At 34.8% G+C, this 24,561-nt stretch overlaps 1 protein-coding gene across 3 annotated transcripts; it reads right to left on the reverse strand.

Moving 5' to 3' along the window:
* Positions 1-3,579: 3,579 nt before the first annotated feature.
* LOC145694984 (uncharacterized) lies at positions 3,580-16,192 on the reverse strand. Of its 3 annotated transcripts, none has more exons than XM_081771812.1 (5): positions 16,119-16,192; positions 10,413-10,639; positions 8,959-9,136; positions 7,641-7,737; positions 3,580-3,706 (listed from the first exon to the last, which is right to left on the reverse strand). In XM_081771812.1, the coding sequence occupies exons 2-5, from the start codon at positions 10,629-10,631 to the stop codon at positions 3,643-3,645; spliced, it is 558 nt and encodes a 185-aa protein (XP_081627938.1). In that variant the 5' UTR covers positions 10,632-10,639; positions 16,119-16,192; the 3' UTR covers positions 3,580-3,642. The 3 variants fall into 3 exon arrangements, with proteins under 3 accessions (XP_081627938.1, XP_081627939.1, XP_081627937.1); XM_081771813.1 differs by lacking the exon at positions 16,119-16,192 and adding an exon at positions 16,056-16,096; XM_081771811.1 differs by lacking the exon at positions 16,119-16,192 and having other exon boundaries at positions 10,413-11,639.
* Positions 16,193-24,561: the final 8,369 nt, after the last annotated feature.

The following is a 24,561-nucleotide window of genomic DNA, read 5'->3' on the forward strand; positions in this document are numbered from 1 at the left end:
AGCTTAAAATTTACATAAGACACAACAGCAATTTTTAAAAATAATTATTCCCTTCAAAATATAATTAATACTTAATTTGTCTTAGTGAAATATTATTACAATAAAACAACATGCTCAATTGAACTGGACTATACATGTTTTAATGCCTAATCTATCTAGTTTAGTCGTACGTAGAACGAACCATCAGCTTAGTTGTACTTTGGTTGCTAATAAACTGAATTTCACATTAAAACAAAACCACAGCTCAAAAACTAGTGAAGTCTCAGTGATCAAATTTTGATCAGAGAGCTTTTTCATGGCTAAACAGCTACAGTACGAGCCTTTGGTGTGGGAAACCCGGTTTCGATTTCCGGCCGGAGCTCGTGTGGTTCGGATCTGACGTTAAAGTGTATGTCCTCGCTGCTGAACGGGATGCTGAACTTAAAATCAAATCAAATTTTTTATCAGTTGTTACTACGCAAATAATACAAAAAAATTGAGATTTTTCAAATATGTCCCTTTTGAAATATTTCAGATTGAACATAGTCAATTTTCGAAAAATTGTAATGTTGAAAGAGTCATAAGAAAAAGGTATGAGATTCTAAAGTATCAAACTTTGTTTTTTTTTTAGGAAGTAGTATACCACAAGCCTATAGCTAGATAAAATTTAACAACGAGTTTTATTTTTTCTTTAAACTTTTTTAACATCCAAAATAACAATTTGCGTGTATGAAACTTTAAATTTCAACAATTTTTAAAGGTATTTGTAGTAGAGATGCAAGGCCTCGGAAAAAAAAAACCGGCTTTTTTGAAAAAAAACTCGGTTTTTTCTGCTTCGCTTTTTTGCTTGGGAAATTTTGGGCTTTTTTCAAAATTCTGCTTTAAATTGATAAATCAGATTTTGTTTCGGTTCTCTATAACACAAAATGTCATTTAATTAGTGGTTGATGCCGATAGTAATATAAAACCTCGAAAATAAACCATGAATTTCGAAAATATATTTCAAACAATTTTACTTCTCAACATATTTACATTATGAATTCCAAAGGATTAACCAATGCATATAATAAGATTTTTTAACCTCCTATATACAAAAGTAAGCAAGGTTGGGAAGAACCATGGTTGTTTTTGAAAATGCAAAAAACTCTTTTTTGGGGGGGAATTTAAACTAGGCTTTTTGGGCTTAAAACAGGTTTTTTGGGTTTAGATATTTTGCTTTATGTATTTATATTACATATTGACAGAAATAAGTTTCTTTCGCCTTGGTGTTATTATGCAACAACGGGGTTATGCTGGAAGAGGTCACATAAGCTTAAAGAAGTCCGGTCAGTAAATTTCTGAAATTGCGAAACTCCCGCTCTAGCCATCGGGAAAATCCCGTCATTACTCTAAATGTAAAACAATAACGGAAAAATCCTGTTATTGCTTTGCATGTAAAATTTAAAGGTCAACGTATCATAATCAGGACGCTAAAACTGAAGTATTAAATTACAAATTTAGTACGTACATATCATTGAAAGTCCAATCCAAGCTAATGTTCGAAGCTACGTAGGCAATCGATAAATTATGCCAATTTCTATCAATATATTTAAGCAACCTTGGCTTCTTTATAAAACAATAGACATTCATTCAAGTAGAAATATATAATTTGGTTTCATTTCGTATGTTTAGGCTTAACATCCTTATGAAATACCAACCCAGATAGCAGAAACAGCTTGCCACAAGCATGATATAAGCTTGTCGTGACAAGGATATAAGCTTGTCCCAAGCTTGTTACGACAAGTCTGTAAGCGTATATCAAGGCTGATTCAAGCGACGAAGTTGACAGGCGACAAGCATATTGTAGGCTTATACTGTAAGATTGTTTCAAGCTTGTCAGCTCAAGCTTATTGCAAACTTGTTACATAAAGCATGCTACAGGCTTGTTACCTCAAGTTTATCTCAAACTTGGTACATAATGCTTGCTACAGGCTTGTTACCTCAAGTTTATCTCAAACTTGATACATAATGCTTGCTACAGGCTTGTTACCTCAAGTTTATCTCAAACTTGGTACATAATGCTTGCTACAGGATTGTCACCTCAAGCTTATTTCAAGCTGTCCACTTCAAGTTTAGCACATGCTTAATATGTCTCGTTTATTGCAAGCTTCTCAGTAAAGCTTGATACAAATATATTTCTGCACGTGAGAAAATCATTCATCTGCTTGGCGACATGTATAATGTTTGATGTGAAGGTTAGTATAATGTCTGGCATTATTTTAAATATATATAGGGGAAACCATACCATACTTACTATTAATAGTAAACATAGTAGTAAGCTATGGTTTCTGCAATGTTTTTAAAAGAATGTCAATAAAGTGGTGGCAATATCCAAACACCCTCAGATGGCAAAAGAACACACACCATCATTTATGTAACTTACACACTGAACATTATACTAACCTTCACATCAAACATTATACATGACGCCAACCAGATGAATCATTTTCTCACGTGCAGAAACAAATCTGTATCAAGGTTGACACTACTGGGGCTCACATCAAACCTTATACAAAATGAAATCAACCTCATATAGACAATAATCCTGCAAAAATAAACGTAAAGGTGACGACGAAAGAACTGTTAAACCTACATAAGCAATGTTCTGAAAAAGAATAGTTGTGTTCGGTCAAAATGAAAGCAAAATAATGTATACTTTCACAATCTGTATTATGCTTCTTTCCTTCGTCCATTATGCGTCTTTGCAGCACGAGGTTCAGGTTTATTTCTGTTGAGTAACATTATTGAAATATCATGTTAAATTATAAATCCATGTCTCACACAACATTGGTGTTGAATATATACCCCATACTCCAGTCTATTGAGATTAGTATCTTATCTCAACATAGAAAGCAACACTTTTCCTGAATTCCTTGGTGAATATACTATGCGACCTGGCAGATCAGCATCCAATTAGTTTACCATTAACCACAGTTTGATGTTGAAGCTGAGCGTCCCTTTTCAGCACGAAGTTTTACATGAGACACTGACCTGTAGAATCCGAACAGTAATGCGTTCAGTGTTTGTAAGGTCTTCCACTGGGAATCGACCACGACCCTAGGCGCACCAAAGACGTACACCACTAGACAAACGTCAAGGGCTAAGCAAACTTTTAAATTATCAGATTTCAGGAAAGAAAGAAATATAAATTAAATCCTAGAACCACTGCTACACAGGGTGCGAAATACTGAGGATGGCCATTCCCATACTTCAAAATTTTGGAAGAAAATTCATCCTCAATAATTTACTGGAGAGATAAGGTGACATCGACACTGTCAGAAGTATACAAACTATATACAGTAAATCTGTGCAGTTAGTGGACAACCTAGTGGATAAGCATTATCCCTAACCTTACATATATCAATAATTTTGGATGTTCAATATATGAAATCTTCATTTCAAAACTTTCCAGTGCAATTTTTTTTTTTAACTTATTTATTTACTCCTATCTCTCCCCGATCATAACTGTTATGATTTCGCATCCTGCTGCTACATAATTGAAATAAATTATCCCTACATTCTACGCAATAACTGATATAAGGTTCCATGAAAACAATCAGCTTGTATTACAATGTTATTTATTGAACTTATTTACATATTTTGTATTATTTCTAACTTATTTCCTTAATTGGGTTCCTCAACTTCAACGGTGTGACCTTCCACTACAGGTTTTGAATTTCTTCGTTCTCTGCAAAATAACGATCATAAATACGTACTGAAAAACATGTAATTGATTGCACAGTTAAAAGAAAACATTCATATTGTTTACCTTATAAATACGCTCTCATTAAAATGCATTATTCTTTGAAGTAAGTGCCACACAAGGCAACAGAGTCTGGCACTCGTTTCTCAGATCTGGTGATCCATGGCTTGGAAGCACTACAAATATGATCTCTATAGCATTACGGTAGAATTTTTTATAGTGAATTAATATTCCCTAATCGAGCTCACCTATTCAGATGTTAGATTTGTAGTGTGACACTTCTTATTCAAAGTGTCTTGACTATGTCAAATACAATATAATTCATCTTCCCATACTGAAAATTAATAAAGTAATTTTAAACACTACTATACACAAACATTACCCAAACACTCTTTCGGTTTAGCGGCATCCCTTATATTCTACATTTTACGTTTTACAGCCTTATTTGATTAAATTTTGACGATCACTCATAAGAAACACTTGAAAGGAAAGAATCGCGTTTGTTACAATTACAACATACTCTCCCAGTCTGCTATTAAGTCGTCTCGGGATCGCACGAATCTGTCTGGGTCATACAGGGTCAGGGATCTGACTACTTCGGGATCACGAGTCACGAAGTATGTTACTCGTTTCATCACTGGTACCACTGCATGGTATTTATTCACTTTACCTATTTCAATGTTCTAGTGCCAGTAAATTTTCAGTAGTTTTTTTTGTTTTTTTTTTTAATTTCCTAGCTGAAAATGTGCATTGTTCTGTGAGAGCATCAATTGAGATAAATCCAGAAAATGTCATATTGACTCACTCGGTACTGTTGTATAAGCACGGCGTTACGAAAAACAAACGAAGTAATCACTGATATAAGAAATCACTGAGAGATGGAAGAACAAATATTTACTTATGCCTTGTATGAAATGCAATCTGATCTCACGATTCACAGGAAAGATAGGTCATAAGTGTGTGAACCTATATACCTTGTATTCTTCACGGAGCAACATAAATGGCAGATGATGACCTACAAGGCGTTATCCTGCGTCACGTACAACAGAACGCATGGGAAAGTGTAGTTCGCAATTCACAGGAAAAGTGTAGAATTTACTAAAGTAGGCACCGTGTACACGGACAACTTCGTACCATTTTGCAACGAGTTTGGAACATACCTTAGAGGTTCAATGAAATATTTCTCTTTAAAAATAAAAAATAAAAAAGTTACTGGTGACTAACACGTAAAGAGGTGTTAAACAACAATTCACTGGAATTATTTGTGACAGTAAAACAAACGGATTTTAATCCTGAGCCTTACAGCGGAGGAATACATCTTTGCAACGTTTCATTCTTTCAAAACACAAGAATCACTGATAGGAAGACATGCATATTGCCTTCATCATACATATCAAATGAAGAAGGGATGACTCATTACCGTAAATGTAACACTAAGTTTATTTGACCCATATTCATGGAACGTCGTGTCGGAGTCATTAGCGTCGTTTCACAATTCATTATAGAGAAGTAATAAATACTCCTGCGACCTATCGACCTAGTACTTTATATCCCATCCTTGAAAGCAGAATCATTTCTCAGTGTACATGGCACAAGGCAGGAAAATCACTTCATTTACTTCAATCCAGTCAAATTCTGAATGCATTTTAAGACCTATGTCTCCCTATTTATTTTCCTGTTAATTTGTTGTTGAGTGTTTACGCATACGCATACTTTGGCGTGCTCTATCCTATTGAAATCTTTTTGTCTTTGGGGGGAAAAAAACTACTCTTACTTTTTTAATTTTTTTTTATTACTGCCACTGCTGAATGAAGTCTTTATCTTGTGGATAAAACATTAACCTTTATTTCTTGTTCAATTTTAGTGTTGATTACTTCTTTTTCATACTGAATGAAGTTTTATCTTCCGGGAAACTCGGGAATGCCTTTGTAAGAGAGAAATGTGCATTTACTATTATTTTGTCTTTTAACAAAATTTTCTAACTGCTGAAGTCTTTATCTTCTAGGAAAAAAAATCTGTTTCTTGATTAGTTTTAATGTTATTTTACTTCTTTTCTATCTCCTGAATGAAACCGTATCTTCTGAGAAGGAAAAAAAAACTACAATACCATCTGTATCTTAATTAATTATAGTACTTTATTGCTTGTTTCTATACTAAACGAAATAATCTTATCGTCTGGAAGATACTGCAATTGCATATTTCTCTATTACAATGGCATTGCAGAGTTTTCCAGAATGTAAGATGGTTTCATTTAGTATAGAAAAGAAGTAATTAACTCTAATCAATCAAGAAAGAGGGTGGTATTGTAGTTTTTCTCTCAAGAGATGAGTTCGTTCAGTAGATAGAAAAGATGTAAAATAACACTAAAATTAGTCAAGAAAAAAATAGGTTAGTTGCTTTCTGTTTTTCATGCAGCAGGTAGGAAATGTTTTTAGAAGGCAAATATAACAGTAAGTGCCTATCTCTCTATTACTCTGACATCGCAGTTTTCAAAAAATGAAATTTCCTGCAGTATAGAAAACAAGTAACCAACACTAAAATTAATCAAGGAATAAAAGTTATTCTTAAAAAAAAAAATATTTCATTCAGCAGATAGGAGTAATCAAAAAATAAAATTAACAGAGGTACTTTCTTCCAGAAGATAAGAAAATAAAAATGTAAACAGTAATGAATCTCGATTTTAGTTAAAATTTCCATCCTCCGAGGAAAGTAACAGGCAAGTTGCTAAATTATAAGGGATAATAAAATAATAAATACATACAAGGTAAACATTTCATCTCATTTCACTGTGTACTAATACATGAGTGCGTAAAAATGAACTCGTCTCGCTATATAAAATACAAAGACCTAAGTGATTGAGTGACCGACAGATCTTTGCACAGGCCAAATCGCTTAAGATAGACAAGTTAAATATGGACAGTACATGGGATTTGTTACGTAGGATACCACTAAGGAAGGATTTTTGCAAACTCGACAGGAAGGGGAGGAAAATAGGTGTTGGACGTATTTTTAAAATATGACCATATCTCCGAATTCCTTAAGGTTACAGACTTGAAATTTGATATTCGGATGTCTCATTTCAAATAATTTGACATATTTAAGCGGTTTTTGATATTTTAGTACAAAGGAAAAAAAGAAAAAAAAGGTGAGAAAGAAAAGAAAAGGAGTGAGGATTACAATTATTATAAGATGTCGAAATCTCTGAATTTATGAAGGTTTGAAACATGAAATTTGGTATTTTCATATTATTTAAAATAAGTAGATAATAATTTAAGCGCTTTTGAAATATGCCTCGGAGGTAAGAAAGGGGGGTGGAAAGAAAAATGGATGGGGATTATAATTATTATAGTAAAGTATTTAATCCCTTAAGGTGAGAGATTTGAAGTTCAGTATTTCCATTTCTCATTTAAAATACTTTGCCACGTGTTTCGGCCTTTTTTTTTTCTTTTTTGACATGCTAGTAAAAAGGGAAAGAAACGATGTGGAGAGGAGAAAAAAAAAGGTGGGGATTACAATTATTCTAATAAAATGTCGATATCTCTAAATCTTTTAAGATTTGAAATATGGAAGTAACTTCTCATTTAAAATTATTACAAAAGCGTTTTATGATACATATCCTAAAAGGAAGAAAAAGGGAAGGATTACAATTATTATAATAAGATGTTCATATCTTGGGGTCCGGGAAAGTAAGAGGCATTGAAACGCTGTAAATCTCTTTTTCCTCCAAATCCACAGAATTCTATGCATATGATATTGATCTAGTGACCTATAGATGTGAGAAATGTAGTGAATACAAAACGTATATGTAGAGAAGAACGCGTCCATGGACTAAGTTGCAGATCCCTAGCTTATTTAGTGATGGTAAGAACTTTCCGATCTCTCTCGGGATTGTAAGGAAAATAGGTAAAACTATACTTACCTACGCAGTAGTCTAGGCTCCGCCTGCTGCAGCCAAACACCCAATACTTCCTTCACCGTTTCTTCTGTTGCGACGGTGTACATCTTACGAACAGCAGCTGAAAAGAAAGATAGAATTTCAAGCAAATACTAGCGATTTTTATTCTTTAAAAAAAAAAGAAAACTGTCATTTGAAATAAATTTCCCTCTTAAATAGCTTTACGGAATTATGGTATGGTTTCTAAACATGGATACCTAGAGCTGAAACTAATTCCTATATTATTTTTCAAGTCACCTAAGCTAGGCCCCTATTTTGTGATTTTTATGTAAGGGTACTATAGAAAGTTATCTTCCACCACACTTTTGGTATATTATATAATGGAAAAGTTACATTTTTCGATACAAGTGTAACAAGACTTTCTTCCGGTGCCCTTAGTGGTGATATGGTTTTGAGTCAACGTTTAAAGTCACCTTAAATAACACTACAAAAAACACATTAGGTTTTGGCTACCTTCGTTGTCACGAAAAATTGAAAGATGAAGACGACAGAAAGACGAAAGTTTGACTATTCGCCGTCTTGAAAGCCTGCAACTTTTCTTTTTTTATACTGGAATTATGGTAACTTCGAAAGCTATGTTCTTCTAGTGTTTTATCTGCGTTCCAGTGTTAGACAACGAGCTCTGAAATTTTGCACCTTTAAAATATCGGCAGGGGAGACAGTTTGGCATACTATGTAATACTACCAGACTAACAGTGTTGCCAACCCAACAAAGTTATATTCGTGTGGTAGACAGTATCAAATTTACAGGTATACATGAAAAGTCTGGTGCAAAATTATACTTCACAGTAGTGATTCCTACACTGTACTTCAATTTAAATTCGTTGACACTATTGACTTTATTTAGCCCTGGAATCAGTCCTACCTTGGAATTTTATTTGGTTTTAGATTTTCCGTACACCTTACAAATTCTTTTGAATGCTTTTCAAAGCAAAGATTTGTTTAAATATGTACTTTGCCAGTAAAGCTTTGTTTACAACATAGAGTGTTGGATCAGTTATTGAATTTCCTATACATTCTACACAGATGTTATATTCACCCAGTAAGGGTGAACACATTTACATATTTTACTACTTGACAGTAAAAGAATCCTAAAGTACTCAAAGCATACTTTATTCATGAAGAATTACTTCTGATTGCTTGGGACATACTAATATGAGAACACACGTCCAGTACGAGAGAAGTAAGACTTAATAATTAGCAAACTGGAATTTTGTATGGTTACTAGCATAAATAAATAAATGAAGTTAAATATTTCAGTCAACTTTTCAAATCAACTTACTGTTGATCTTATTGTACATTTGGTTGGACCCAAAGGTGTGCTTTTTTGCTTCATGATCCTTGGTTTCCTGCCAGAGTAGGAGAATTCCATTGCGAGTTTGTCGCACAAAGTTCTTCTTATTGCATTGTGAGCGAAACCTTTTAAAATCCTTACCACCAATTGACAGTAATACTTTTACCTGAAAGAAAGGAAAGTATTTAGATCTAATGCATGCTGAAATCAAAAAGAAAAACAATATATATAAGGGTCCGTATTGTTATGTTTTTCTACCAGTGTAAAAAAAAAAGAACAAAGCATGAATGAAACTAGATTAATTTTTAGATACCGTAATGTGAAGTGTGAAAAAAAAAAGGCGTGGGGTTCTGAGTTTCACGGAAGGCCGTATCAAATGGGCTACGTGACTAACAAACACTGTTTGCCTGGGATTTATTTGGTAACTTTCAACTTTATATCGGAATAGCGGTTATTTAAAAGGACCATTGTCCGTTTGAATTAGAAAAAAATACTATATATATATATATATATATATATATATATATATATATATATATATATATATATATATGTGTGTGTGTGTGTGTGTGTGTGTGGGTGTTTGTGTGTGTGTATGTATATGGAAATTACATACACTTCCAAAAGTAACAAGTAACAGTGGGTTAATCAGTGCTGCCAACAAGTAGTGTCAGAAAATAGCTAAATGACGCACAAAAACTAGCTAAAAATTGCTCAACTTACCTTAACTTATAGGTAACAGAATTTAGGAATAAAGAAACTAAATATTTGGTACTTTAAGTCTACTAGTTTACAAAGATGTTCTAATATTATTTATCTTTTGATATCCTCAAATCAAACAGTTTCACAATACAATTTGTTCCTTCATTGACTAGAAGTAATAAAATCTCTTGAATTATTTTCAACTTCTAATGCTGGGTATGGCTTGATAACACTATTGATCTATCACAAAAATATATACATGCACATGCACGTATCTCAACAAGAAAAACTCCACCCAAACTAAAAATACACTAGAAACTAATCAAACAAATTGACTATGGAGAAACCAGATCCAGGAATCCCAATTTACCGTGACGGATAGGTGAGACTGATAAAAGATATCTAATTTACTGTGACAATGTAAGTGCTGTTGTAAACAAAAGAATTAGAAAAATACCAAGATAAACTACTTTTTTTTAGGTTTTTCATATTTTCTAAAAAAAAATTGACTGCAAAAGATTTAATTGCCGCCTAAATGACTATATTAGCAAGTATGAATGGCAAGTTGACCAAAATTATAGTCCATAGCTAATGCACATGATAATGGCTAAATTGGCAAAAATGGAGTTGATGCTAACATTTAGTCAAAAGAGAGATGTTCCAAAAAGACGTAAATTGAAAGATATAACAAAGATTTGAAACCTGCTTCATAACTTGTACAGGTTTGATAGGATACTTACATATTTCTTTCCGAAGTTAGGTTCTTCAAGCTTTCTCTCAAATGTTTGAAAATCATTGAACGTTCGCAGAGGCAGAAGGCCAAGAAGTTCGGATTCTTCGTTTATGGACTCTGCTTTCACACTCACACCATTACTTAGAAGTGTGTCGACCTTCTTCTCGACGGAAGATACTCTTTCACTAAGGTCAGCTAAAGTAGATTGCATTTGGCCAAATACCATTCTGATATCTGCAATAAATTTTAGGAAATATTGTTTTGAAGGTGTTAATATAACTAGAAAATATATTATTTCACAAACCATTGAAACAATTAAATGTACATTCATGTTCAAAATGATTGTCGCATATCTATAACTGTCTTCTTGTGGAAAATTTTATAGGGAAAGAATTATAAGCACGTAAATTAGAATGAGTAAAACAAATGGACAAGAAAGTTTTATTGTTCTTATTTACTGCTCTTTTGACATGAAATTTGCCACATACATGTCTTTGCCGATTATGCACATACCAACATTATAAGAAATACAGGGCGAATTCGTTATCAAATTTTATTCCTACAACAACATATTTATAGACATGCGACAATAATTTTGGACATGGGTGTACGTTTGTGGTGGACAAACACCGTGTGCGTAGATTTTCTCAGGGTTCTACCGTTCCCCTCCACTTTCTTCAATCCATTATTTAATTCATTCTCATCATCACCGTCTCCTTTAGGCTGCCCCGCATAACCGTGGGACAAAACTCAAAGATTTTATTTAAATATGAGTTCGCTGTTCATTTAATCAGAAATCTTGGGGGGAAAAGTGGGGAACAATTAGGAAGACGTGTGTAGAAGACCACTATGTTGCAGAATTATGACCAGGTCATTAGAGTATGACGTCATTCATCAGCACTGCGGAAGGAAAGGGTTGATTGCTCAGAGGTAGAACGTAGCCTTTTGGTGCGACGGATCTTTGGTTCAATCTCCGGCCTCATGAGTTTATGATGGACAATATCATATTCGTGAGGGTTTTCCCGTTCTCATGCCACTAATTCCTTCATAATCATTCACTATCATTAGTCATCCGTGTATCTTAACATTAACCCTAGGAAGACTAAACTATAATTGGTCACGTGAAAGACTAAGGGGGGTCAATTTTGCTCGTGGTTGTAAATTCCAATTTTAACCCTACTAATGTATTTTAAAGTTATTTAATGACTGCTACTACTAAATGTGAGTTGTAAAATTATTTTAAGACTTGTGAAATTTTATTTTAATAGGAAATATTACAAGTCCCAGTACAGACTACTACCGTATTTGGTTAGCAGACATGAAGGAGCTTGAAATACATTAGCCTGTGTAGACAAGTTACTATACTAAACCTGAGAGTATTACGTTTGCTCAATGTATAAAAGTAGATTATGTTAATTTAGTCATCCATTCAAAGAATAGATAAGTTTACATGATCCTTTCAAAGTAAAACTGTACTCCTCTTAACATTTCTAAGTTGCTAAAAAAATGTACTTAGTCTCCTGCGCTAAAAAAAAAAAAAAAAAAAAAAAACTACCACAATAATGTGCTTTCTAATAAAACTAAATTTAAGTTTAGATTACAGAAGAAAATACAAAAAATTTCGAACGTTGTAAAATTCATTTGTTCGGGCAAAGAGAAAAAGAAAGTGCGGGTAAATTTGACCAACCTTCGTCTTTCTATGGTTAAGGACATAACAGCGGGGTTATGAAGAACGGGACCTACAGCTTAAAGTGAGATCCGAACCACTACTCAGTTTGCACTCGAGAGATATTGTTCTTCATTTGAACTCGAAACCAGAATCCCTTGATAACAAAGGTGATAAATCCACAGACTCATCATCCACGGAGGTCAACTGATAGAAATACGTTGCAGTGATCTTGCATACTTGTGAATATTTTAGGAGCCACTTAAGAACCAAAACGGAAAGAACTGCAAAATGGAATCACTCTATAGTTATACACATTAAATCAATGGACAATTTTAAAAGACTATATAGTACAGAAGATCTAATTTAGTCAGTCAGAAATATAGGCTTAATTTAATTTGCTAATCAATACAGGAAGTGACTAATAGTTCTGGACCATTCATACTATCTTTCTAAATAAAACTTTTTATTATTATTATTATTATTAACAACAGTCAAACCTAATGGAAACCTCTGTTTCGTCGATCTACTTTCCAATGTTATAAATTTAGACACTTAATCAGCTTCTGTGGAAAAGTTTTGTTGACCGTCCGCTAGTGTGGCAGCGCACTAGAGGCAGTTCGGCGGGAACTCCAAACTTGATAAAATAAATTCACAATTAAAGAGACAAGTTAAAAAAGTATTTTTCACGAATCCAACCCCCACTCAACTTGTGGACTATCATGCCTCGGACAAGGAAAATTCAAGCTTAACCAATGCTGAAGGAGTAGACTGCTGAATAATTTATGATGTAATGGCAAATCATTTGCAGAACTAGTTGACCTATGACCTCTAGTTTGAGCGAGTTGCGTTCATTTCTCGAGGTTGCGACCCTGTTCAATCGAATCATCAGCCTCAAATTACCTTTACTCTTAAAAAAAAAGGGGGCAACGGTTACTCCACTTTAATCTAAGGTAAACGTATTAAAAAAAAAAAAAAAAAACTGGTGTAAAGCAAACATTCCGGTTTAAGTGAAAAAAAGTTAAAAAAAAACACGGTTTTGGCCAATCCTGAAAAATAGCGTTATTTCTTTATTACATCCGTTCAGATTGCAAATATTTTTCTGAGATTTTAGATCCAGACTTCATTCACCTGGTAGAAAAAAAAAAGTAAACAAAAGCACTAAAATCAATTAAGAGACAGAAGTTACTGTTTTTAGAGGATAAAAAGATAAAAAAGTAAGCAACGAAAAACCTAGTTTTCTTCAAACTTACACCCTCGACTTCTTACCTAACAAACTTCAAACTAATATGCCAACTTATTTTCGCGTAATAATCCATTATGAATTATTATTAATATCTAATAAGTAATTTTTCGAAATTCATCGTTCTTTTACCGTAAACCCAAAAGTCCATACCCGATCGAACCTTTCCTTGCTCTTATTGTAAAGCGATGAAATGGGTGATATCACTTAATCTAAGATTGATGAAGTATACCTTAGAATAAGTAATTGTTACTAAATAAAGTCGGACATAAGTATTTATATTCTTCAATTTTGCCCCCAACCTCCGAATAAATATGGAAGAACATAAGGAACGAAAGATAAGCATGATGCATTCTAAAATGAGTGAAATGTCCAGGCTTGCTTGCTGCATTTAAATATCATCCGTACCGATTCTTGGGGAAGCCACATCAGTTAAAATTTTTAGTGTATCGGTGAAAGCTAAAACAAGAAAGCTTAGGCAATGTATTAATTCAAAGCAGTTTTCTCCTCGATTGTAGAGATAAAACGTAATTTTCATTACTTCAGCGGACGGCTCTCCAAATTTAAATCGATTTTGTTGATTTTTTCACTAGATTTGAGGCGCTACTTTACAAACACTTCACGAACCACAGCTGAGCGAGCGGAGGGGATTAGAAGCCCCGTAGGACTCGTTTTTTCCCCTTATCTTTTAAGTTACACACGATTGGCATTGCAGCCATTGTAGACTGTCATTTTCCAAAACTTAACATACAAATACTGTCATTTCGTTCCTTGCTTGTATTCAACCGCCTTCCGCCCTGGCAAATAGCTCCACCACCATGTATACTCATTTGCACATGCAATTTATTGAGTTTAAAACACTTACATTATCATTTAACTACCTTCATTATTAATATGGGGTTAACTTTAGCAGATGGCTCTACCTAATTAAATAAATTATTTTAATGTGTTTAGACTTAATAAATCGTATCTGTTATATAGAATCCTACGAAATGGAAAATTAAGTATGTTATGGTGGATCTAATTGACAAGGCGGTAGGCAGACGAATACAAGCAAGGAATGAGATGGCAGTAAGTACATATGAAGCTTTGGAAAATGACCGTCTGCAATGGTTGCAATGCCAAACGCGTGTAACTTAAAAAGTAGGGGGAAAAAACGAGCCCTGCGGGGCATCTATTCCCCTTCGTTCGCTCAGCTATGCTACGTAAAGTGTTATGTAACGGCATATTTTTTGAACTGGGGGTGGCAATATTTTGCTTAAATTTTGTACTTTCTTGGTATATATTTTGTATTTTTTTATGGTTTAGGTAGGTTAAGTTAGTTTGGGTTAGTTTAGGTTAGGCTGGGTTAAGATACTTGGGCATTACTCTAGCAGATGGTTCTACCAAATGTTCACACATTGCATTTCCCGGTTCCTTTTTGTAGAATATCCACTAAATGAGAAGCTAGTGCATAAACCACGAACCAACTTGTGCTAGGTGGCCACAAAAAATAGCACGAATGCCATCTAACCGAGTCAGGGCAGGAGTGTAGCTGGGAGTCCCGAGCGGAGCGAGGGGATGCGTCCGTAGAGAGCAGGTGTGTCAGCGACGGAGCTACGTAAAGTGTTATGTAACGGCATATTTTTTGAACTGGGGGTGGCAATATTTTGCTTAAATTTTGTACTTTCTTGGTATATATTTTGTATTTTTTTTATGGTTTAGGTAGGTTAAGTTAGTTTGGGTTAGTTTAGGTTAGGCTGGGTTAAGATACTTGGGCATTACTCTAGCAGATGGTTCTACCAAATGTTCACACATTGCATTTCCCGGTTCCTTTTTGTAGAATATCCACTAAATGAGAAGCTAGTGCATAAACCACGAACCAACTTGTGCTAGGTGGCCACAAAAAATAGCACGAATGCCATCTAACCGAGTCAGGGCAGGAGTGTAGCTGGGAGTCCCGAGCGGAGCGAGGGGATGCGTCCGTAGAGAGCAGGTGTGTCAGCGACGGAGGACATGCACATAAACGAGGAAAGTGGAAAAATACATAAAATATCCTCAATAATTTTTACATGGTGATTTTACCTGAATTCGTACTTTCTTCCTATATTTTCTGTTTTTGATGATTTAGGTTAGGTTTGGTTAGTTATGTTAGTAATTACGGTTACGTAACACCAACTCATTTCTCCTGTAAACACGGTGATTTTACCTGATTTTGGCCCCCAAGTTCCAAAATTCTCTATATGTAACAGTATTATCTCAAATCTAGTGAAAAATGACCATAAAATCGATATAAATATGGTACAGCCGTCTGCTAAAGCAATGCCTTAACAGTTATCAAGTATTCCACCTATAAATTTTTAATATGATAAAGCCGTCTGCTGAAGTTAACGCTCTAATTTTTGTACTGATATTCAGGGGTGCCCGAGGAAAATTTTCTAGGGAGGGGCCCATCTCCATGGTTGCTATATTACGCCTGGTATTTAATATACATGATTTCCTATATTACGTATACATTTTCGTAAGCCAAAGGGGGCCCGGGCCACACCCCCTCCCCTTCGGGCGCCTATCCTGATGCTAATTGTCAAGAGCCATCACTGACTTTAAAGAATCCAATGGCTAAATATGGTATACATTATACGGATGAACACACTTAAAAAAAAGAAAACAACATAAAAGGTATAAACATAAAATTACATCCATATTTGAAAAGTAATACTATCCTAAAAGCGCTCAGCGCACTAGTCTAAAATAAAAATCACCTTTTTATTTTGTAACTAAAACTAAAGTAGGGCTTACTATTACATTTCATATACATAGCTTACCTTTGTTTACCTTTTGGAAGAAATCAAGCGCCAAATCTCAGACTACTCACCAATCCTACAGATGGCTCCATTTGCTAAACAATCGACAAACGTCAAGCGTTTTGAATCAAGCTTGAAATAGGCTTAGTAGAAAGTTGATAAATTCAAGCTTCTTTTCAAGTTAAAAACAAGCTAAAATAAACGTTGATTGTTGCTTGTCGCATTCAAGCTTCTTTTCAAGTTAAAAACAAGCTAAAATAAACGTTGATTGTCGCTTGTCGCATCAACTGTACATTGCTAAGCCAAAATCAAGGGAAAGCGACCCTTGATTTAAGCTTACATGCTATCTGGGAAGGTTATCACGGAGAAGACTTTCGCTTAGAAGGACACCTCGAATCGCTACTTGGTTTACACTTGAAAGATGAGTTGTGGTTCGACCGAGAATTGAACACGGGACCCCTTGATTAAAAGGTGAAAAGTAGATAAACGCAATGCGGATGGTATGATATGTGAAAACGTCATCATGAACTCAGGAGTGTCATTTCAGATTTTGAATTGAGGGGGCCAAAACCCCTTGATATAAGTAAAATTTTGCGTATTTCACTGATTTACTACTATTTTATTGATAAAATCTATAGAATTCTCAAACTCCAGGGGGGGCAATTGCCCCTCCCCGCACCCCTAAATGACGCCCCTGCATGAAATTCACACGATGTAAAGCATTTTTCGTTCTTTTTTTTTTGTTTAAACCAGTTTTTTTAAACAACCGGTTTAAACTACGGTTTAAACCACCTTGGTTTAAACCAGCCAACCCTGCTTTATATCATTACCGAACTCTCCCCACCCCACCACCACCAAAAAAAGGACTACGGAATATATTTAAGTTAAGATAAATAAAACTGCACAACAAACATGACTGAGTGGAGCTTTTGCGCTTCTATCGGGAAGTTCGGGATTCAACCCAGCATTCGACCATTTTGACAAAGCTTTTCTTCATTCCATCTGTGAAGTAGATATAGTGCGTGTACTGTGAGTTGGCCGACTTCCTTTCTTATTCTTTTAAATCGTTATTATTACTAATTACCAGCAGTGACGGTTTTGCGAAGGTTAGAGGGGCGGTCTTTCGGACTGAAGCCTGTTTCCCAAAATTACGGAATGTCTAAAACAAAGGAAATATATATTAGTTATGCCTTTACTCATAAACTTTAAGCTCCCGTCAAATAAAAATTACGAATCTTTAGAAAAACTAAACATTAGTAAGAAAAACCCCTCCCAAAATACTCTTCTAAATCCGCCACTGATTCTCAGTATAAAATGATCTTCAAGGTTGTATTCGGAAGATTATTGCTAAATATATAAACGAAACGAAATATTATGCCTGTACTCATAAACTTCAAGCTCCTCCCAAATAAAATTAGGACATTTTAGAAAATGAAACAATCAGAGAAACTCCTCCAAAAGTACTTTTCTCAATCCGCTACTGATTATTTGTATAAAGTAGTATTCAAGATTGTATCCGGAAAATTATTGCTAAATCGTTGCACAGCTACAGTATAACAGAAATGTGGAAGTACGGGTTAACGGATATATTGAAAAACTTGCGCTTTGACGGATATATAAAGAAACATAAGTTTAACTTTTGCGCTAGAAGCTAGAGTACTAAGCTCTTAGAAATGAAACACGAATGACAAACTATAATGATCTAGAGAAGAAAAAAAAATGTCGATAACTCAAAAGTTAAATAGCCTGTAAAATTGCCCTCAAATACTACATTAGGGGGCGCGGTGGCTCAGTTCACCTCTGGTACTTGGGGTCCCGGGTTCGATCCCAGCCCCCGCCAAGTGAACTTTGTGGCGGACAAACACCGCGCTCGTGGGTTTTCTCGGGGTTCTCCCGTTTCCTCCCACTTTCTTCATTCCACCATTACACTCATCTCTCATCATCACCGTCTCCTTTAGCCTAACCGGCATAATCGTGGGACGTAAAATTTAGATATTTCATTTCATTTATTTATTTCAAATACTACATTCTTTATGTTAGCTCCATCCATCCATCTTGATGGTGAGTTTTAGAGCGAAATATGGCATTTAGGTCATGGAATTCTTATCTAACTATAGAATATACTATAAGAAAGCTATTTAGATAGAAAAATCATGAAAATGAAAAAAGCCAAAATTTCCAAAATCCCCTTTTTTTTCAAAAAAGCCGGCTTTTTATGTGAAAAAAAAACATCAATTCAAAAAAGCCGGCGTTTTTGCATCTCTAATTTGTAGTGAGTGTAGCAGGTTTAAAAGCTCACTAAACAAAAAATGTTGCACATTTAATTCTCTTTCAAATTGTTTTTATTTTAAATCAATATTCAAAAAGTGACGATTTACTGCGTTTACTGTAAAGTTTTGTGAAGTGCAAAATAGGCTTACATGTTTATACAAAATGACTGTATAAATGAAAACTCCAGAATGAATCTCCAAAATGAATGAATGCTTGTTTTCAATTTCTAAATATACGTAGTAACGTAATACGACTCTAATTTTATGTGCAGTATAGAATAAAATATAAAATATATAAAATTAGAATATATATATATATATATATATATATATATATATATATATATATATATATATATATATATATATATATATATATATATATTGTAACCGTCACTGGTTGATTTGATATGGATTTACCTGTATGCGTGGTCTTGCAATTAACAAACACTACGCGAAGAATAGATATTGCAGAGTGTATTTAAAAAAGAATCATCTGATTTCAAATAACTATATAGGGTTTTATCCGTTTTGAACTAACAAAGATTCACCGTCGGAAAGAAGGAATTCCCAAGTTTCATACAGTTGCCGGTAGGTTGCAATACCGTCCTTCCTTCACCGTTCAGTTCAGTGTTTGTCAGATAGCTATTTTGAAAATCACTATCACAGGAAAACTCATTTTGCGTTCTACGCTTGGCGAAGTATGAGTCCATAACAACTGTTCAGCATGAATTCTGTCAATAGTATCCTGGTATTACAGCTGCTACCGCTCAAAGAATTAGACGATGGTATAAATGGGTTGTTTGCAGTGGCGTATTTAGGGGGCTTCCGGGCTTAAGCCCCCCTGAAATCTTACTTACTTTAGTAAAGTATATGAAATATCTTGCAGAATTTTCACATTTTCAGGCAACCCCCCTTCCCCCGAAAGTTAGCAAAGCCGCCCCGAAACAAAATCGTAAATACGCCACTGGTTATTTGTATAAAGGAAAATCCAGTGATAGTCCCTGCGTGACACATCAGATACAGAATTGATCGTAAAAGTTCGGAACAAATTTGGCTACCGTACCGACATATGAAATGCATTGCAAGGTGGTCATATTGAGCACCTATGATTTGGTATGTATAAAAGCTTCATGATTAGCTTTGAAATATAAAATTAATCTGAAATGTCTGTATGCTATATATTAGGAATACTATTTACATTTTAAATCTTACGATTCTTTCTGAAATATCCTGTATTAAACAAATTTAATACAACCTCTATTGAGCTGAAATCTGGGGAAAAGTGTAGTGATGTGAAATTGTCGTTAAACACAGATTTCACTGTATTAAGTGAGATGTCCATTCAAATTGAAATGATTAAAAAAAATAAACTAATGAAAAGCTTGCAAAATTTCTGGAGAACAAAATCTTGACTATCCTGAATCTGAACGATTTCATTGCTTTCCTAATCTATTGTATTCTGTAATTGAAGCTGTACAACAAAGTCGCCGTAAGATTAATTTAGAAAGTCTGTAGTTATACGAGAGCCTTCTGTATCTCCAATATGGTACAGATGACATCAACACTCCTTTCGATCAGAAACATATGATGACATCCAACTCAGCGTGATCTCTTTAACAGCGACGTCAACAGTCGCTGGGGATATGCAAATAAAATGTCCTTTGTTATGCACTGGCGAGGAACGAATATGTTCGCATCTCCCCTTTGGGAATAGCCCCTTCGCCCTGTGCCATGAGTTGCTCTCGTCGACAATGAATGAATGGGCTAAGAGAGAAAATCCCTTTGTACTCTACTGTGTTGTAAAAGAAGGGAGGAGATAGTTCCCTCTTTCTATCCCTTATAATGACTACATGTTCTAAAGATTGTAATCCAGAACAGACCCAAAACAGACTTTCCAGATTGCTTGAGTTTTGGACTAGTTAAAAAAAGGGAAGGGAATTAGATATTTTACCCTCGAAAAAAATAGACTGACTTCGTTAGTCTTTTTTTTTTAGCACTGTCTGTAATTTCTGCTTGTAGTTGAAAAAAACTAGATTAGATTTGTTACGTAACATAATCATCATCGTCATAAATACCCTGCCATCTTTGGCAGACTAGTTGCCATTAAATCGAGAAGCTCCCATGCATTACGATACTCACTGTCAGCTTAAATACCACCTTGAATAGACCTATGTTATAAAATTACATCTATATATATAAAAGAGAACGTACAAATCCTTTGTGAACTCATCACGCTAATACGGCTGAACCGATTTCTTTCATTTTTGGGGGGTTGTTAGGATTTGGACCCTAGATGGTTTTTATCATATCACTTTAATTTTTAATTACCAGTGTCTTGAGATAATGGACCATTCAAGTCTCCATAGTTCATCATAGGTAAAAATAAACGTATGTATATGCAACCCGCATGAGCACATGACTCGGCGGGTTAACATAAATGACAGGCGCTATAATAATATTTACTGCAATTTGAAAGGGAAAAAGTAAAAATTATCTAAGTAACAAAGTTTATTGCGTTCCGGGGTGACCGCAGCGAAGCGGGGTGAACGCTGCTTCACTCGGCGGGTTAACATAAATGACAGGCGATATAATGTTAACATTTACTGCAATTTGAAAGCGAAAAAGTAAAAATTATCTAAGTAACAAAGTTTATTGCGTTCCGGGGTGACCGCAGCGAAGCGGGGTGAACGCTGCTAGTTTATTAATATAAGAAAAGGAAACAGTTTAAATTTTTATATTGTCATAATCATATTTAAATATTAAGCCTACATGTTATTTTTCTCTTATATGTTTTATTAAAAAAGCATTCTTATTGTACAAAAGTAATAAGGAAACGGAGCCTATCTATTTTAAAACAGGCCAGTTAACCAAAATTATAAATGCGTATACGTGCAGTTTAATGCACTACCGTTTGACCCAGTATTCAGAACGTATATAAACAGTACTTCAGGTAACCGGGATGTTATTCTTAGTCGGCAGATATCAGGGGTGCCAATCCCCCCCCCCAAATTAACAAACTATTCCCCATCACTTTTAATTTTACATCCCTTCCTATCACAACACGTAAGATCATGTAAGAAAAAGGACTCAAAATTTAAAATTGCAAGCACACAAACTTTAAATGTAGTTTATTTCAACGTAAAATTGATAATTAATCTGTGTACACTTTAGAATGTTTCATTTTGTAAGGCAAAAAATAAAATGTAAAATTTTTGCAGACTTCACTTAAGCCCCGAGTCTCAAAGTCAGTGATGTAAAAGATTTATATAATAAATTTCAACAAGATTGGATAATACACCCTGTTTCAGAAAGAATATACGTATTAAGGCCAACATACACTAGCGTATTTTCGGCGCGTAATTTCGGTCCGTAAAATGATGTAAATAGGGCAAAAGATTTAACTAACCCTATTCTTCTTACGCGGTTTGCAATATTAAAACGCCGTTTTCTCGAAAATGCAGTTTTGTGACATTCCTTCTTTTTTTCCCTTACCCTTCATTTTGTGTTCTCGAGTTTTCGAAGTGCAATTCCGTGATTACAGTGCAAAGACGTTTCGGATTGAAGTACCAAATTGATCCTCCGAATGGGTGGAACATTCGCAGATGGTATCGACAGTTTATAGATACATGATGTATATGTAAAGAAAAGAGTCCTGGCCGCCCTCATGTTCCTGAATAAAATGTTGCACGAATTCAAATTGCTTTCCAACGTAGTCCTTCAAAATAAACTCGTCGTGCCAGTCGGGAATTACAAGTGCCGACAATAACAATTTGACGTGTTTTGAGACGTCGGTTGGTTATGAAGCCGTACAAGTTACAGCTGTTACAAGCTCTGCGTCCTGATGACAAACGCAAACGTGTGGCATTTTGTAACGAGATTCTGGATGCTATTGACAATGATAACACTTTTGCACAACGCATCGTGTTCAGTGATGAAGCGACTTTCCGTGTTAGCGACAAAATGTTCGAATTTGGGGCCTACAGATCCACATGCAGTCATTGAACATGTACGAGATTCGCCCAAAGTCAATGTGTTTTGTGCGATATCCTGACCATCTGTTTACGGCCCATTCTTCTTTAATGGAAACATGGGTAACAGTCAGCAATATCTCGCTATGTTACAAAACTGGTTGTTTCCGAGGCTGCACAAAGACAACTTCATTTTTCAACAAGACGGGGCACCCCCTCACTGGAGTCGCCAAGTGCGTGAATATCTGAATGAAACTCTACCGAACCGTTGGATTGGTCGTCAAGGAGCTGGCGACTTAGCATGTCTCAGCTGGCCTTCACGGTCACCGGATGTAAAACCCTGTGACTTCTTCCTGTGGGGTTTCGTTAAAGACAACGTTTATGTACCACCACTCCCACAGAACCTGGAAGCGTTGAAGAACCGGATTCGTACGGCCATAACATCAGTGACGCAGAACATGCTTGCCCGAGTATGGGAGGAATTTGAGTATCGATGTGATATTGTTCGTATCGCTGATGGAGGACATATTGAACATCTGTAATTTGAACTTTGAACTGTAATTTGAACTTGAGACGTTCGTAAATATGTGTGTAAAATTTCATATTCGTATGCCTTAAAGTTTAATAAATATATGCATTAGAAATACGTATATTCTTTTTGAAACAGGGTGTACAGTATTTAATGTTGCACACTTTGATCGGTTTTGTAAAAGTAGACAAAAATACGATTTTTTAATGTTAATTACTTTTATTTTTAAAACTATACATCACAAAGTTAAAATAACACTAAAAGTAGACACTAAGATTAGTAGGTAGTATGATAGGCAAAACATATGTTATATTAATGAACTTTGAATGATGCAATCCTTTCTTTTGTTCGCTTGGTGACGACTTTTCTCTGATGCTCGGCTATCCTCAACAAGAATTTTTGTTGTTCGTCCCGGACTACACTTTTATTTTTATTTATTTTTTTTTATCAGAGCAATTCTTCTTTCTGTGGTACACTTAATTAAAAACTATTTTTAGTTTACTTTTTAACTGACCTAAAATTTCCTATATACCTCGATCAGTAATCACTTGTAATCAGTAATTTACTGATTTATTTTTACTCGTATGTTTATGTTAAAATTACCTTTATTTAGGTTTATTATTTAATTTTGACAACCATTAACCAAAAGCAAGACTACATGATAAAAAGTAAGACATATTTTTTTAAAGATACAAAAAAATCACATAATTCCAGAAATTGTAAGGTGTAAAAGTGCATCAAGTTACACAAATAAATGTGAATAATAAAAACGCTGAACTTAATGAATCTGACGTTTTAACAAACTTTGTCTTTATTTACTGGTTAAGGAAAACTGATCAATAATGTCCTCATATATGATAATTCGTTTAAAACTTCAACCTCGCTACTTAAAATTAGTAAATTATTTAACCAAGTGTCTCCTATGCTTGTTCTGAGGCGATTTTTACAACTTTGATTCGACTCATGGTTTACTCAGCTGAGTAGCTTGTTACAGAGTGTGAAAACAGAATTCTGTAGAGCCCATTTAACTTTGGAAATCCTGAGAGCTATTTTAAATACCTGTATGGTTTAATAAAACTTCGTTTAATCCAGAGCTTCACAGTTGCTTCCATGCTGTTTTTCTCTTCATCATCAATATCTTCTCCATCTAAGCTTCTTCTTGATCATCTTCTGAGTCTATTTTACTACTGTTTTTGTCTTGTTTGAAAATTTTACTTTTTTGTTTTGGGTAACAAATCAAAAATGTCTGTGTTGTGGTGTGAGGCCTTGTACACGAATGACAAGTTTTGTAGATCAGCTACTGTTTCTTCATTATTAAAATGGTAAAAGTCTCACAATTCTTGTATCATATTTGACCAGAGACTTTCTTTCAGTTAGTTAAGGCCATCATAGGAACAGAATGCCATTTGGGCCAGTAAGTCCAAGTATTGGTTTGAAAAGCGATCTAGTAATTAAGCAGTCAATGAGTCAAGGAACTTAATGCAAAGATTAATTTTTCCTAAAGTTCCATTAACTGTCAGCTCGTCCATAAACCTTACCCTCTTCCGTGAGAAATCCCCTTAAAAAATTAATGACGCTATTGGCGTCATGTTCCTCCACCTGTGGGCACCTCTGGCAGTATTGTACTGTTTCAAAATTATAAATCTTATTTCTGGCTGGTTATGTTGTTACATCAAGAATATACAAAACACTCT

The sequence above is a fragment of the Thermobia domestica genome, chromosome 9 (assembly GCF_964235325.1).
Source record: "Thermobia domestica chromosome 9, izTheDome1.hap1.1, whole genome shotgun sequence".
In the NCBI taxonomy this organism is placed as follows: domain Eukaryota; kingdom Metazoa; phylum Arthropoda; class Insecta; order Zygentoma; family Lepismatidae; genus Thermobia; species Thermobia domestica.

What these genes read in the sequence shown, in the direction of transcription:
- LOC145694984 (XM_081771811.1), bottom strand. Translation starts at nt 10,736, where the DNA reads ATGAATGTACATTTAATTGTTTCAATGGTTTGTGAAATAATATATTTT. An exon ending in CTAACTTCGGAAAGAAATAT is followed by an intron (nt 9,137 to 10,412) that starts GTAAGTATCCTA and finishes CCTTTCTTTCAG; the next exon opens with GTAAAAGTATTACTGTCAAT. An exon ending in AATGTACAATAAGATCAACA is followed by an intron (nt 7,738 to 8,958) that starts GTAAGTTGATTT and finishes CTTTCTTTTCAG; the next exon opens with CTGCTGTTCGTAAGATGTAC.